At 41.6% G+C, this 17,526-nt stretch overlaps 1 protein-coding gene across 2 annotated transcripts in view; it reads right to left on the reverse strand.

Moving 5' to 3' along the window:
* Positions 1–17,526, reverse strand: part of SCYL1 (SCY1 like pseudokinase 1) — a 73,899-nt gene that overhangs the window by 36,884 nt on the left and 19,489 nt on the right. For both annotated transcript variants that reach the window (XM_082270321.1, XM_082270320.1), the window contains exons 2-9: positions 13,531–13,671; positions 12,722–12,844; positions 10,445–10,662; positions 10,264–10,354; positions 9,207–9,362; positions 7,885–8,043; positions 2,239–2,346; positions 1,896–2,009 (exon numbers count right to left, since the gene is read on the reverse strand). In XM_082270321.1, the coding sequence (XP_082126447.1) occupies positions 1,896–2,009; positions 2,239–2,346; positions 7,885–8,043; positions 9,207–9,362; positions 10,264–10,354; positions 10,445–10,662; positions 12,722–12,844; positions 13,531–13,671 (1,110 nt within the window). The remainder of the gene's footprint in view (positions 1–1,895; positions 2,010–2,238; positions 2,347–7,884; positions 8,044–9,206; positions 9,363–10,263; positions 10,355–10,444; positions 10,663–12,721; positions 12,845–13,530; positions 13,672–17,526) is intronic.

Consider the following 17,526-nt stretch of genomic DNA (forward strand, 5'->3'; position numbering starts at 1 on the left):
GGACCTCCCGAATGCCGCGGTTACGACCGCGGCGGCGGTGATAGGTTCCTATGAGACCCTTCTCAACTCATTGTACCGGAGGGGTCCTTATCCTTCGGGGGGTGCGGAGCTTCTGAAGCTTTCCTACAAAATTACACAGATCTGCAACAAACGTATTGGAGGTTCCGCCTTTAATAATTGTCCTAATGCTCCGCTGTGGTATAACCCTGGACTCCCTGAATTGTACAAGCTGTCTGATCCCCGCAGGTGGGCGAGCTTTGATTTGAAGTATGCGCATCAACTGTTCGAGGACCATGAGTTCAAGTCGTTCCCGATCCTAAGGCTGGAGCTGGGGGTACCCTCTTCTTGCTGGTTCCTGTACCAGCAACTTAGGCATGCAGTGGCGGCACAATTTGGTCTTAGAGGGGTGCACCTGGCTGTGGCTCGCCTGGAGAAGGAGCTCTTGGCTGATGATCATTGTAAGTTTATTTCCAGATATTATGTTGTGCTCAATCTGGATCGAGATGGTAAGATGGCCAAAATCAGGGACAGGTGGGAGAAGGACTTGCCCCACTTGGAGGAGGAGGTGTGGGATGAACTACTGGAATCCCAGTTTGAGGGGATTATTGCGGCAGGGGATAGGGTGATTCAGCTTAATTATTTGCACAGGATATATTATACTCCGTATAGATTACATTGTATGGGTAGGCTCCCTTCTGCTGCATGTTCTCGATGCCAGGCCCCTAAAGGGGATTTCTTTCATATGGTGTGGGCCTGCCCCCACATTCAGGTCTTTTGGAAGGGGATTTGCCGCCTCATGGAGGAGAAGTTGGCTCTTCCGAATATCTGTTCTCCAGATAGGTGCCTTCTTGGCAACCTGTCGGAAGAGAGCCTTGGGCAGTCTCAGAAAGTGCTGTCGAGAATCCTGTTCTTTTATGCTAAAAAATTGATTGCACTACGGTGGAAGAGTCCCGACCCTCCCTCTGTGGAGGCTTGGGTCTCTCTTGTCAATAACGCACTACCTCTTTATAAGCTTACCTATCTGGCTAGGGGTTGCCCCAAAAAATTTAACAAACTTTGGCTAGTGTGGGTGGACTCGGTTTCAGGCTCCTTGGAGGTGTAGGGAGGTTGTTTTCCGTAAAGAGCCCATGTTCCAGGGTTTGGCCGGGCATTGACCCGGCCCTGTGGGATGTGATGCTATGCTGGTACTTCTATTAGATTCTGGTTACATATGGTCGGATGGTTGGGAGGGGGGGGGGGGGGGTTGGTTACTTTTCTGTTGATTCCATTCCTTACTGTTCTACTGTGCCGGATGTTTGGATGGGTATGTACTCCTGGTTTATGCATCAGCTGTCATTTGCTATTTGATGTACCTGATATTTGTTATCACTGGTTTGGAATTAATGTTTGTGTGTTTTACAAATACCAATAAAATACCTTTAAAAAAAAAAATAATAATGTAACTGATAATTGTCTATAACTGCCTCATGAAGCTATCCAAAATGGTACATTTCTGAAATCTCCTCCCTATGATCATGACTACCCCTATTGTCTACCTAGGAATATGATCCAGCCCAATGACAATGTAAAATGTCCTGACAATAACATAAAAATTTGATCCCAATCATCTTCTATTCGAAACTACAGCAATAGGTTTGGATGGGAGTTCTCCTTTGAAATCCTCCCTGTCAAGTCATAGCGTGAAGTGTTGAAAGAAAAATTCCTATTTTAATTATTCTATTCCTAAATTAGCTGAATATTGAACAGAACCAACCACAATTGTGCAATGAAAAAAGCAGTATTGTTGAATGAAAATTTCTTAAATTTACTGTAAGCCTAAAGTAACCGTTTTAAGTAGTGTCTGCATATAGATCATGCAATACAAAAAGCAAATAACATCATAATGTTGCCATTACCTTCACAGTCTGTTCCCTAATTGCAGGATTAGTATCCATAAAGCCATGGACCACATGAGGGAAAATCTGTGCATTGACTGTTGGTTCATTTAGGTACTGGATGAAATTCTCCATCTGCCTCAAGCAAAAAAAGGAAGGAAAAAAGATCCAATGTAATCAGCTATAGAAAACAGAACATTACACTATGCCAAGTTGCTTCATTATTGCCAGTCACCAAGAAACATAAAATATATTTAAGCTTGGGAAAAAGTGCTAACTTCTCTCCACAGACAGAGAGCTAGCAATGTATTACATTATGTGTGGAGTACCTGACTAAGATAAGCCAACAAGAGCTGATAATTACCTGCTGCAGGAGTCGTATCCTCATGGCTCTATCCGTGGAGGAGAACATTTTAACAATAATGGGAATGATCTTTTGTTGATATTCATCTGCATTCAAATATTTTCCAATCTATAAGAGAAGGAGGAGAAAAAAGATACACAGTGGGGTAGGTTTATTAAAACTGGAACACTCAGAATCTGATGCAGCTGTGCATGGTGGCCAATCAGCATCTAACCTCAGCTTCAATTAGCCCTCATTCACACTATGGGGGGGGGTTTGAAATTGTGCAAGTTCAGCTGAATTTGCACAATTTAAAACCCGCATGTCAGTGCGAGTTCAGGGGCAATTTGACAGACATCTGTGCAGGTCCCTGCACAGGTGTCTACTGAAATTTCTACCGAAGTCGCCAAAAGTAGTGCAGAAACTTTTTTGGGGAATTGGTGAGGCGCCGCAAAGCTGGCGTCGCACTGATTCGGACGGTGCCGTTGCGGGCAATAGGCTCCGATTTGGTATGCGATTTGTCATTTCAAATCGGCCCGATGTGAACAGGAGCTTAGGCTTTGGCAATAAAACCGGGACTTTGGTTTCTATGCAGAGCTGCACCAGATTTTGCATATCTAAATTTTAGTAAATCACCCCCAGTATTGCACTTCAACACATTTATATTTCTAGGCTTCAGGAACTCTAGTGAAGGCAAAGACACCTAATACGTACTAAGAAGGAACTTATCAAAGTTAAGGTTAGTATGAACCAGATGCCCATCTGGTAAAAAATAACAGTTGTAATCCAATTTTCACAAAAGTAATAAAAGATGGTTTTAGGACAATAAATATCCTTGCTTTAACACAAATGAATAAGACAGACTAGAACACTGCCTACCTAGGTTTGAAGTCACTGGGTAGGTACATTTATATGTGAATAAAAAAAAGAGGTTTTATATTGAATGTAGGCTCCTGATCGTCTTTAGACTTAGGATCTATCATAGTCAGAAAAATAGGGTGGAAAGTTCTGTTTTTGGTGTGCTGGCGATACTCTGCCATTCATGAAATTTTCAACTTTTTTTTTTTTGTTATTCCTATTTTACTACATAAAAGCTATGAAAACCGCAACTTTTTTGCATACACAATTGCCCTCATGTCGAAAATATGTTTCGATTAAAATAACTGAACTAACTTTAACAGTCTCCAGTGAGCCCCGATAACATAACCAACTATTGGTACATCGTTTAAGATAAATTTACAGTGGGTTTCCAAGATTACATTAAAAGGGGCCAGAGAGGCTTTATCCCAAGTCAAAGCAAGAACAAATTCACACCATAAATCCCAAATTTTATAAAATTTAGGACGAAAATTTCTCCTCCCATACATAACCACCTCATAAGGGATAATCTCATTTATTAATAAATGAAGATTTAGTAAAGCAGTAAGGAAAGAAATCACTTGCGTCAAAAAATTAACGATGACAGGACAACCCCAGATTAAACTGCAAAAAAAAATCAGCTTACATACAATGTATACAGGGATAATCTCATTTATTAATAAATGAAGATTTAGTAAAGCAGTAAGGAAAGAAATCACTTGCGTCAAAAAATTAACGATGACAGGACAACCCCAGATTAAACTGCAAAAAAAATCAGCTTACATACAATGTATACAGTAATGAGTGGCCCAAATATGCCATTTTTTGTAAAAAGCCTAGGGGGAAAAAAAAAAAAAAAAAAAATTTTTTTTAAGTTTTAGATAGAGTAAGGGAGTGAAAAACACCCTTCAGTTTGGTTTTTTTTTTTTTGTTTTTTTACATCTGTGTCCCACTGGGGAGGGGGGGAGGGTAAAAAAAATTGTTTTGCTTTCATGAATCCGGAACTTCTCTTTTAACTGATTTTCTGAAGTAATTTACCATAAAATGTGATCTGATCCTCATCTACATCACAACAATAGACAAACACAATGTGCTTAAGCAGATAACACACAAATTCTAATTTCTCATGTCTTTATTAAGCACACCCATGAAACATTCACAGTACTGGAGGAAAAAGTAGGTAAACCCTTGAAGTTAATAGCTGGTCGAATCTCCTTTGGCAGCAAGGCCTTCAAGCAAATGCTTCCAGTAGGTAGCTCTGGATCAGACCTGCACAATGTTCAGGAGGAATTTTTGACAATTCCTCTTTATAAAACTGCTTCGGCTAAGACACATTTGTAGAATGTATGACGTGAACGCCTCTCTTGAGGTCCTTCTACAACAGCTCTCTGGGGTTAAGGTCTGGCCTCTGACTGGGCCTTTTTCTGAAGCAAATCTGTGGTGGATTTACTTAGATGCTGCTGGTCATGGTCCTGCTGCATCACCAAACTTCTACTAAGCTTCAGCTAGCAGACAGCCACCCTGACATCATTCTGCAGGATATTTTGGTAAACTTGGGAATTCATTTTCCATCCTGCAAGTGGTCCAGGCCCTGAGGCAGCAAAGCAAGCTCAAATAGTAATGTTCCTTCCACCATACTTCCCCTTTGGGATGTTATGATGTAAAGCTGCGCCCTTTTTGCACCATACATAGTGCTAAGTATTCTTCCCAAACAATTCAACTTTTGTTCCATCAGTTCACCAAACATTTTAGACATACTGCCTGTTCAAAGACTTACCTATGTTAGACTAATGAATGGGGTAGTTTGCTGGTTCTAGTGATGTCTTCAAGCCTTTAGCGGTTACTCATGCGTTCTTCTTTACCTCACTGAGAATTCATGGTTGTACCCTGAGAGTCACCTTGGCTGGGCACCCACTTCAAGAAGAGTGTCCCCAGTACTAAACTGTATTTATAGACAATTTGTATAAAACTGTTGACCGATGGATGCCCAAAAACTTTCAATTTGCTTTTTCAGCCTTAGGCAGGTCAGCTACTTTTGATCGTATGTCTTCAGAGAGCTCCTATTTCCAAGCCATGGTTCACATCAGCTGAGGATTCTTACGAACAGAAAATGTTTGAATGTCTCTTATCAAAGTAGCTCTAAACTACACCTCCAAAAACTAATTTTATTAATTGGACTTCAGGTATGCAACTTACTGACTCCAATTAGCTTTCATTTAAATATTTAGCCTAGGGGTTCACTTACTTTTCCCTCCATCACTGAATATTTAATAAAAGTGTGTTCAATAAAGACATGTGAAATTAGAGTGTTTTGTGTGGTATTGCGTTTGTCAATTGTTGTTACTTAGATGAGGTTTAGATCCCATTTGTGGCAAATTACTGCAGAAAAAACAGTAATTCCAAGGGATTCACATACTTTTTCTTGCCATTGCATGTAAAGAGATGGCCAATAGACAGGCAGCACTTACAGCAGGAAAGAAGATTTTTTAGGTAAGCTCATATTGGATTAAAAGAACTATTGTTTGTATTTCTGTTGCAATGCGGATTTAAAAAAATTGAAAATGGTATGCTGTGAATATAGAACTCAAAACTAAAGAGAGAAAAAGAAATGAGAAAAGGGGACACCAAAATGCAAGAAAAATCAGCGCATGTTTGTATTCCACTTAGAGCCGGTTCACACTGGGGCGACCTGGTCGCCTGCCATAGAGAAGCTGTGGACCCGTTCTAATAGGAGCGACACAAGTCGCTCCGACTTAGAAAAAGGGTCCGGAGCTTCTTTGGGGCGACCCGGAGCGACCTGCATTGACTTCAATTATATGAAGTCCGTGCCGGCCGCTCCGAGGTCGCGGTGCGAGCTGCGCACCGCGACTTCACAGGTCGCCCGGCAAAGTCGGTTCGCCCCAGTGTGGACGGGGTCTGAAGGTTCAGAATATGACTGAATACATGAAAAAAAAAAAAAAAAAAAAAATCATCAGGCAAGGACATATGTAAAAGGAAGAATGTTAAGGTCTTGCACATAGCAAACCTTACATGAATGCTATAAAAAGATTTAAAAGCACAGTTAATTATTAGAGCAGCTGAAATGCATAAAGTCATGCCAAGATGAAAATGGATAAACTTATACACACTTAAATCTCAAAGCTCATATGAATTTAACTGTAATTCAGTTTGACATGCTACTAGATCCAGATATTATATTGTTAAAGTGGTTGTAAAGCCCCAAGGTTTTTCACCTTAAAGGGCTCTTTCACGCTATCCAGCCATCGGACGCACTCCGTTTATCCCAGTGGGGGATTGATCCGCCGATCCCCCACTGAGCAGGAGGATGACAGCTGTGTCTCCATGCTGTGTGCGGAGACACAGCTGTCAGTTCCCCATACATCTCTATGGGGGAAATCGGATGGGAACGGACCGTCGGTCCGTTCTCATCCGATCCCGTCCGCTGGTCCTTAGATGTAGTCCCCCCGGTGGTCATAAAATGAATTGTTCAATACTCGCAATAAACTTGCTTTTTGGACCGGTGTGAGGAGGCAGCGTTCCAGCTGTTGCAACAGAAATGTATGACAGCATTTCTTCAGATGAAATTGGCATTGCTGTATATTGTGAGTATTGAACAATTCATTTTATGGCCCCCGGGGGGACTACATCTAAGGACCAGAGCTTAAAGATTCATCCATCCCAGGGAACAGGACAAGCTGCTAATGCAGACATCACTCACCTTTCCATGCCTGCAATCATTTACCATCTGGTAAGAGACTGACCTACTCTTTTTTGGAGAGAGGTTTTGGTGGGTGTTCCTATCTTTCCTGGTACTATATTGGATCTGATAACACATACGCCCTAGTGTTATTTTCATCTGGTAAGGGGCTTATCCAATCACGGTGGAGGTTTCACTGCTCACATCTATTTTGGATTTTGCACTCTTGGCTTTTCTTCACATGCATGTCGTTTGAACATTTCTTTGATATTCATAAGATTGTTTGCCACTTTGATTTCAAACCTGTACTTATTATTTACCATTTTGTGGATAGGTTTATCTTCTCATTTACATCACCATTTTTGTTGATTTGTCATTATATGTATATATTTGACACATTATTGAACAGTTTAGCGCACCTGATACACATATTTCACATTACATATATTTTCTAAGGTTGCAGCTTTTCTGATTTCCAGCGCACTTTTTTCCTTATCACATGATCCAGTAATGTGCACAATTGCAGCCGCTCCAGCTGCTGTCTCTCTCCTCATTAGACAGATTGATAGCAGTAAGAGCCATTGGCCCCTGCTACTGTCAATGCAATCCAGTGACAGAGGACGGGGGGGGGGGGGGGGGGTAGGACAAAGTTCTGATGTCCTTACCAATGGATGCAGCAACAGGACTCAGAAGCGAGCCCGCACAGGTGCTTCCAGGGAAAGCAGCTTTCCATGGGGGCACCAGATGAAGATGAGGGGCCTGGAGCCCCAGCGGAGCACTTCAGAAGAAGAAGATCCAGGCTGCTTTGTGCAAAGCGAGCAGGTAAGTATAGACATGTTTGGTATTTTTATAAGAATAAAGGGAAAAACAAACAATAAAATGGCTGCCAGTTTGCCATTGTTTTATTCAGAAGCACAATTTTACTAGGAGTCATGCTGCCAGAAGAATACTCTTTTTTCCTCTGTACTGATGCAATACAATGCTTTACACGATTAACAGGCTGTGCATTATCCACCACCAAAAGCTTTTGACTAGGTAACTTTATCCTGAAGTATTTTTACTGTTAAAGTACAGTGCACATCCTGTCAGGCAAAATTTTGCAAAAGGCTCACCTTAAATAAAGGCGTTAGGATAACAGCGCCAGCGCTGCCGAATTCAAAGGCTGTAAGAAGCTGTGGAAGGATTTTATGGCGACAGAAATCTTCAGGAAAAGAGTCTAGATTTTCACTCAGCTGCTCAAAAAACGTCTGTCGTTCAGCCGGGTCTTTAATCTGTGCAAAATAATGTCACACCAACAATTATTACAATCTATTCATTTACAAACAGTTAAAAAGTACATCAGGAACGCACAGATGCAAGGCCAAAAAACAGATGCTACAAAATAATAACTACAAATTAAATTTAGTGCCCAATATTGTTTCACTTTAACCACTTGCCGACCACGTAACATACATTTACTGTGGCAGGTCAGCTCGATCGTGCAAAATCACATACCTGTGCATCATTTCATGCAATAGCCCCTAAGTGGGTGGCGTGCGCCGCCGAAGACCCAATCGCACGCTGATTTGAGAGAGGGGGAGCCAATCAGCGGGCCCGCCGGACTCTTATGTCCGCCGACCACTGGCGACCGTTCCTGAAAGAGGCAGAACAGCAGCCTGCCTACGTAAACAAGCCAGATGGCCATTCTGACCTGCGGGAAGATAGAGATCTTGTGTTCCTGGTAAGCAGGAACACGAATCTCTGTCTTCCCCCAGTCAAAGCAAACCCCAGGGACACATTTAACCCTTTAATCACCCCTGTTAACCCCTTCCCTGCCAGTGCCATCATATTTTTTTTAGCACTGATCACTGTATTGGTGTAACTGGTCCCCAAAAAAGTGTCAAAAGTGTCTGTTAGGTGTGCGATTTGTCCGCCGCAATGTCACAGTCCTGCTATAAGTTGCTGATCACCACCATTACTAGTAAAAAAAAATAATTAAAATTCCATAAAAATATCCCATCATTTGTAGACGCTATAACCTTTGCACAAACCAATTATTATATGGGATTCTTTTTTTACCAAAAATATGTAGCAGAATACATTTTGGCCTACATTTTTGGATGCGTTTTATAGCATTTGATCTCAGGTGGCAGCTGGAAGGCACTAGCTAAAACATCAGTGCCTCAGGAAACCAGGAATTGAGTTAAGGGAAAGTTTACATTTACTCATATAAATGTTCATTTATCAGAGGGGTTTTAATTTCAGAGCTGAATGTATCTTTTTTTTGTTTGGGGAAAAGCAGGGGGTGGATAGGTTTACTTTAATTCATATGTATGTATGTATGTATGTAAAGCAACCTGCATTTTAGCCTTTTTTAATGTTCTTATTTGGTTTTGCAAAAAACAAAAGAGAAAAGACTTTACAAAAGCGAACACGTCGTCAAACAGTAACTGACCTGTATCTCTTCCAGAAACAGATTGGTTTCCACAAAGCTGTTGCAGAAGAACCCACCAGGGGCTCGACAGTTCTGGAGGAATCGTGCTGGGTTTGGGCGGATTTTAGGGTTGGCACCAACAAGTTCACAATAATGAGGCACCAGTGATTTAGGGATCTGCAGATAGAAAGAACAACTATATATAGCTGTGTGTGTATAGGAGAAAGAACAACAACATATAGCACTGTGTACAGGAGAAAGAACGATATATAGCTCTGTGTATAGGAAAAAGAAACGTGAAAAAGGAAAAAAAAAGGACCTTACTGTAAATAAATCTTGGGACTACATTCCCAAGCATAGATGCAGAAGTGAAGTTTATCTCCCTTCCATGCCGCCATCTTGCAAGGTCTGGTACGTGCGCAGAACGGTTTCTGCCAGGAAATTGGGGCCTGGGAGAGACCACGGTGCATCTGCACACGCACAAGAACATCACCATGTATGGGCACCCTAGTTGCTGGCGGTGTTTGTACGCATACACAGAAAACTCAGCACATGCCTATATGAGACAGCTGTAAAATGAGGCAGCAGGGCTGGCCTAGGCCAAAAAAACAAAAGTGCTGCCACAAACCTAAAAAGTACAGATCATAATATTTTGTTTTTTACATTTTTTTTGTAATTGGGAGGGCCACAAAGAAAGCATTTTGTTACATGAAGTTAAGTACACACTTGGAGCCAAATTATTTAAATTAAATAAAAATTTATATATTTTATATTGGGACATACAAGTGCTTCTTTGGCTACAAAAGGCAGAATCCAAATGCAGCCAATCAAATTGCAGTTTACTGAAATCTGCTTAGTTAAAGTTTCTGGTTGGTGGCTATTAATGTGCTTTGTATGATGCCTCAGTATTAAGCAGTGTTGAGGATTCCTCATCTTGCTTTCCAACATAATTGTATCCCTTGCCAGAAGTCTCCATACAATGTGTGTAAGCCAAGAGTCACAGCATATGTAAAAAGAGCCAACACAGACAAAGGAATTAGAACAATTCTAAGTTTCATATACTATACGTTACACTGACCTTTCCAAGTGAACGCAGAGAAGTTTGGCGAGGGAGAGGGCCATTAAAGACCTCCCATATCAAACAACCAAGGCACCACATGTCAGCTGACCTGTTACAGAAGGGTTACTTTGTCAAAAATGGGACCATATCATATAAATCAGCAGATATATTTGAGTGACAGTACAGCGTTTACACATACCACTTCTCTCTAGATGTTTTTGAGCGGTCTGACTTCTCAGGGGGATTGTACTTCTCCAGCTCAGGTCCTTTTTTGGGTGCACTTTCCTCACTACCTGCTGGGTACATATAATCCAGCCCCCCCAACTTCCACTCCCCTGCCCGGTCCACAAACGCTGATGACATATAGACATTATTGTGAATGAGGTTACCGTCATTGACCAGGAAACTGAGCGCTTTCTAGAGCCAAACAAAAAGACAAGTGTTATTTATGAACATATACATATGAATTTATGAACATATACATGAACATATACCAATAAATCAAAATCCCAGGAACCAGACAGGTGATATGAATAAACAAAAATACAGACAATATCTTTATGCTTTTCTTAAAGCGGTTAACCAAGATTAGAAGTACTTGCTGGCTCCTAGATTGGCTTGCCTAACAATAAAATTGCCCACCCCTGCCAAGCTGGCTGAATCTGCAGCTGTATGGATAAATACACATAACTTATCGATTACATTCGCATTATGACTTACACAATGTCCCCAATGCAGAGGGTGTGCAATCTGGGCAGTGTGTAAGTCCCAGTACGCATGTAATCACTGGGTTTTGTGTATAAACCCATACAGGTTTAGCCAGCCTGTCATTGATTTGTATGTGTGATCCACCTTTCATTCCTGGGCGGAGAAATACGCCTGATCATTTGCTGTGTGGGTCTCATGTGGCTGTGTGCAGGAGGCCTTTCTTATGGTTCAAATCTATGCAGGTTGCAAGTGATGCATTTTCTCACTGCGTTGTGTTTTTTTTCACATGCATTTTTGGTGCGTCTGTTGTCTTGCAGGAGAAATCAGCAAAAACACAAAAAAACGCAAGCACTGCGTTTTTGATGCATTTCCATTGAAGTCTATAAAACTAAAAACCTAACCTGTTGCGGGCAAAAAAGTTCCTAACTCTTTCCAAAATATGCACTGATGTGAATGGGACGCATAGGAAACAGTGTAAAAAAAAAAAAAAAATAAAATAAAATAAAAAGAAGAAAAAAAAAAACAAAAAAAAATTTAAAGCACCCGCCCCTCCGAATTCGCACACAGAAACGTAGGCGCACACAAGTCGCGCCCACATCGCCACCGATCAATTGAGCAAGAGCAATTATTCTAGCACCAGACCTCCTCTGTAACTTTAAACAGGTAACCTGTAAACATTTTTAAAGTGTTGCCTATGGAGATTTTTTAAGTACCGAAGTTTGTCGCCATTCCAGGAGCGTGTGCAAATTTTTAAGGCATTGCATGTTAGGTATAATTTTACTCGACACATCATCTTTCACTATATACAAAAAAGTTGGGCTATCTTTACGGTATTCTTATTTTTAATTAAAAAAAAGTGTATTTTTTACCCAAACAAATTACGTCTGTAAGACCCCTGCACAAATATGGTGTGACGAAGTATTGCAACGATCTCCAGTTTATTCTCTAGGGTCTCCGCTAAAGAAAAAATATATAATGTTTGGGGGTTCTAAGTAAATTTACTAGCAAAAAAATACTGATTTTAACTTGTAAACAAGTCAGAAATAGGCCTGGTCCTTAAGTGGTTAAAAATTTTAATTTTTTTTTAATGTTATTACTTACCTGCTCTGTGCAATAGTTTTGCACAGAACAGTCCTGATACTCTTTTTCCTGGAGGTCCCCCAGCTGGCGTTTAAGGCTTTTCCTCTTCGGCAAATGCCCCCATGGAAAGACGCTTTTCATGGGGGCACCCGTATGTACTCACTCCCGTGCCGCCCTGTCTGTGTCTATTGACAAAGAGTGGGTGGCTTAGCCCCACCCCCTGCTTGCTCAGCACCACATTAGATTGACAGCAGCAGGAGCCAATGGCTCCCACTTCTATCAATCAGCCCAGGAAGGAGGGAGACAGTGGGGAGAGCACATTGCTGGACTGGATCGGGCTCAGGCAAGTATAAGGGGGGGGGGAATTTTCCTGCACAGAAGGTTTTTCACCTTAATGCATAAAATGGATTACACTGAACAACCTTAAAGCTTTAGAACCACTTTAAGCGCAGACCCCTTGCACACAGGGTTGTCTAGTAGGAGTATACCCTGAAGAACAGGTTTAGCGGCTAGCTAAAATCAAGACAGGGCAGGGCTGAAGCACTATAAGCAGATCAACAAGGGTCCAGAAAGGGTGGTTTTTGCAGTTTGCCTGCAAGAGCCCATTAATGAGCATTACCAATGCCTTTCGTGAAAGTGGAAAACCCTATACACAATCTTAAAATGGAAAGATGATGAAAACACGCACCACAATTTGGTGTAAACCCCAGGAAATCTCTAATTCACTGATCCCGCCAGAGTCACTCCTGGATTTCACATATGTCCCCAGAGTCGTCACTGGTTCTGTCACTATGTACAAGCATTTATCAGTCTGTGGGGAAAGAAAAAAGGTTTTAGATCTAGAGGACAAAGTTAAATCAAAAAGTAACTTTTCTTCTTTTACTAAAGGATTCCTAGGTGGTAGAACCCCCTGGACACACTATCAACAGGTAAATAAGTGATAGAAAATAAAAGAAATATGCAGCCATTTAGAAAAACCAGCAGTGGTTATAAACATAGTTGTATATGTAACTCATTTGGAATTAGACACTGACTATCCTACATATAGATCTTTAAAATATTGACTGTATGGGATACCCTGAGAACGGTTATGACAACAGGGCACGTTCATTAAATCATAGGGGTTGATTTACTAGAAATGGAGTGTGCAAAATCTGGTGCAACTCTGCATAGAAACCAATCAGCTTTCAGGTTTTTTGTCAAAGTTTAATTGAACAAGTTAAAGTTAGAGGTTGATTGGCTACCATGCAAAGCTGTACCAGATTCTGCACTCTCCAGTTTTAGCAATGCAAACCCATAGTCTTTTAAAAAAAACACACAAGGACCAGTTTGGGCCATTGAATGGATAAATATAAAAAGAGGACGCAAGACTGAAGCAGAATATATACAGTAGATCTAATAAAAGTATCATTAATCAGTCATAAAACTGCTTTTAGACGCTGTCTTTGCAGTCATTAGATGTTCTTACAGCATAAGGAACCTGAAGGGACAAATTACCTCTAATCCATCCACATATTGTAGAATATTTGGGTGTCGCAGTGTCTTGATTCTTTTTAGGGACGATTTAGCTGCTTGCGTCTGTTCATCTGCCCCCGGACGGATATCATATGTGAATACAGACACTAGGTCCCCACCGGCCTGAAAGAGACATTTATACATGAAAACATCTGTAAGACAAGAACCTGCCATTAACTACAAAGTTGTATGAAAGAAATAGTATCCTTCTCGTCCAACACCAACAGGTGAAATATTTCATATATATGTATTCTTAAATTAAAATATTTATTACAGAAGTAAATTTACCATAGGATTGTAATTATCACACTAAGGCTACGTTCACATGTGGGCGTAGCGGACCGCGGGCAGAATCCCCGCAATCCAGAAATCATTGCAAATCGCGGGATGCCTGTGCGATGCCCGTGATTTGCAATGGCACCCCAAACGCTGTGCAATGTTGCCGCGATTTCCGCCTGCCGAATCGCGGTAACATCGTGCAAACAGAATCGCGGGGCGCATGACACACAAAAGAAGCTCTTGTACCTTTTTTGGGCGACGTGCGTCCCACGATTCTGTTTGCGCGATGTTACCGCGATTCAGCAGGCGGAAATCGCGGCAACATTGCACAGCGTTTGGGGTGCCATTGCAAATCACGGGCATCGCACAGGCGTCCCGCGATTTGCAATGATTTGCGGATCGCGAGCAGAATCGCGGTGATTCTGCCCGCGATAAGCTATGCCCACATGTGAACGTAGCCTAAAGGGGGGAGAGGAGTGAGGGAAAGTTTGAGAAAAAGGCCCCTTTCACACTTGTGCGACCTGAAAGACGCGTGACTTTACCGCGATTTTTTGACACGACTTTGACTGGACTTGAAGCAATGCCTGTGAAATCTTGAGGGCTACGGACCTCAAGTTAAATCAAAGTCAGACCAAAATAGTGCAGAGACTACCTTGAAGTCGAACAGATATGAACGGTAGTCATTGGAAATCATGGTGTACGACTTGTCATGTGACTTTGAAGTCCCAAGTCGCAGGACAAGTTGCACAAGTGGGTAAGGGGCCAAAAGCCGCCATCTTAAACACTGTATCATCCCTTGTGATTTTTTACTGGAATGCAGTCAAGCTGCCTATACAAAAAAAAAAAAAAAAACAGTGCAAGGATATTTTTTTGTTGTGCTTGGATTTGGGCCCCCCTCAAAAAAAACAAAAAAAAAAAAAACAGCATATTTATTATAGTATATGTAGTCTTACTTTATTATTAAATTTTTAAATAGGGAGGGTTGAATTAGGGTTTAAACAGTTGTGTGGCCCCCCGGCTGAGGTGGTCTACCCCAAGGAACAATGAAAGCAAAGCTGCTGTCACGATAGTTTACAGGCAACTTCAGGACTCCCAACTGTGCACATTTAGGGGAAAACAGATTGGTCAGAATGGATTTTATCTGATCACTACGGCTTCCCTAGTGATTGGCAGCCTGCAATAAATGGGAAGCTTTAAAAAATATTCAAATACAAAACACTTTGTATACTGGACTTACTGATCACTTCCCACTGCCTAAAGCCAGCCAAACTTCAATGGAAACCTAAATCATGGGCTAGCTGGTTGTACACAAGTCAATCAATCAACTATTGTACAACCAGCCTGTCTGGTTTTTCCCAAATGATCAGTGCTGCAGGCTAAAGCCAGCAACATTGATTATTGTATTCTGATGGAGGGAAAGGCTCCCCACTCCCTGGTAAAACGAAATAGCTCAGCTGGAGTGATTACCCCATTCACATTGAATGTGTGGATGGGAAAAAAAAAAAAAAAAAAAAAAAAAAAAAAAAAAAAAAAAAAAAAAAAAAAAAAAAAAAAAAATCGGTTAATTTTTTTTGTTTAACCCACTGGGAGAATGAAAAAAATGAATTACATATAGCTTGCCTAAGACAATGGTAGTGGAAAATTTACAGTGTCATTGTTATTTCTCCACAGCTCTACAAGAAGCCTTTGATATGTAATTAAAGAATTCTCACTTCCCACCGCAATAAATAGGCATTTAATGGTTGTAAACGAATGTCCATTTATGTATTATCCTCACTTCAAATAGAACAATGGCCTCCTGTTAAAGGCTCTTCGAGTCTTGTATGGATCTTGAGGGGGAACCTCCACAATAAAATTTAGGAATAAAAACAGAATGGGATCCCCCGAATTCCAAACCAGACCCTTAATCCAAGCGTGCAGCCCAGGAAAGGGGGGCTGGCGCAATTCCCCCCCCCCCCACCTTTGCCAGCTTTTAGCAGCACTTAGGCGCATTTTTTTTCTGCTGGCAAATCGCTCCCAAAAACACAAAAAGTTTTAATTTTCTGCTCCAAGAAGCTGAAGCTTCAAAAAAACGCTTCTAGACTAAAATAGTGACACATAGGATAACACTATTTGATTCCAAAAGCAAAAAAAAAAAAAAAAAAAAATGCTCAAAAGCTACTGCTAGGAGTATTTTTTAAAGGATATTTTCACCTTTGAGACAAAAATAATAGATGCACATTATTTTTCAAGAAAAAACAAGTCAAAAAATTGGATTTTTGTAAGATCTTACCGTAATATCCTTTTCTCTTAGCTCATTGACAGACGTAGTCCTCTTTGATTCTCATCAATAGGGTTATGCTGCCTCCGCAGGAGTAGGACTAGGCAGAAAGAAAAACGTTCTGGCCACACCCTAGGGGCAGTCCCAGAGGGTATATCCTCTTCCTGTCTGCTACAGGATGTCAGTTATGTCACAAAGCAGTGTCATTTAACCCAACCCAACTCAATGATAGAGGGGCGGGTACTACGTCTGTCAATGAGCTAAGAGAAAAGGATTTTACGGTAAGATCTTACAAAAATCCAATTTTCTCTGTCGCTCATTGACAGACGTAGTCCTCTTTGATTCTCATCAATAGGGACGTCCCAAAGCAGTGCCACAAATGAGGGGTGGGATTGACAGAAATCAAAATCCAATCTAGAAGGCCCAACCGGAGCCAACCAGAAGTATCAAGGGGCTCATCGAGCAAACACATGAGACCTACCCAACAAACCCTCGAGGTAGACCAACAGTCTCCTCAAACAGCGGCCTGCAGGAACCTTGCGGCCAAAGGAGGCATCTGACGATGCCCTCACATAAACCTTATACAATATTGTAAAGGTATGAACCGACGACCAAGTAGTCGCCTTGAAAACCTGAACCACTGACGCCTGATGGCGGAAGGCCCAGAAAACACTAAGCGCCCGAGTAGAATGCGCCTTAACAGGGAACGGGGGATCCCGACCCTTAGATAGAATAAGCCTATACCACCGTCTGTCTGATCCATCTAAAGATGGTCGCGGCAGAAACAGGCAACCCCTTCTTAGGGCCATCCGTGATCACAAACAGTGAATCCGTCTTACAAATTGAATCTGTAGTATTCAAATATATCCTGATCGCCCGAACTGCATCCAAGGAATGCAACGCAAATTCTCGAGGATGATTGGGCTAAGGACATAGGAAGGACAATACAATGTCCTCATTCAAATGAAACTTTGAAACCACCTTAGGAAGGAAGGATGGATTCAGATGAAGAACAACCTTATCCCTTATGAATCACCAGATATGGGGAACAACAGGATAATGCAGCCAGTTCTGACGCCCTGCGTGCAGAAGTGATAGCCACCAAGAAGGCCACCTTCTGGGATAAAGTAAGCAAGGGAATCTCCCTGATATTTTCAAAGAGAGGTTTCTGAAGAACCGACAGCACCAAATTAAGATCCCAGGGTGGTAACGGCGCGCGCACTGGCGGAGCCAGGTGTCGCACCCCCTGGATGAAATTCCGCACCAAGGAATGAGTAGCCAAAAACTTCTGAAAGAAGATAGCTAATGCTGAAAACAGACCCTTGATAACACTCAAGGCCAGCTTCTGCTCAACTCCCTGTTGCAGAAAAACCAATATTCGGGCCACCGAATAAGAACGTGGAGGGAACCCAAGGGATTCACACCACGCAATATAAGAC

This window comes from Pelophylax lessonae (assembly GCF_965119305.1).
Source record: "Pelophylax lessonae genome assembly, chromosome: 10".
Taxonomy (NCBI): domain Eukaryota; kingdom Metazoa; phylum Chordata; class Amphibia; order Anura; family Ranidae; genus Pelophylax; species Pelophylax lessonae.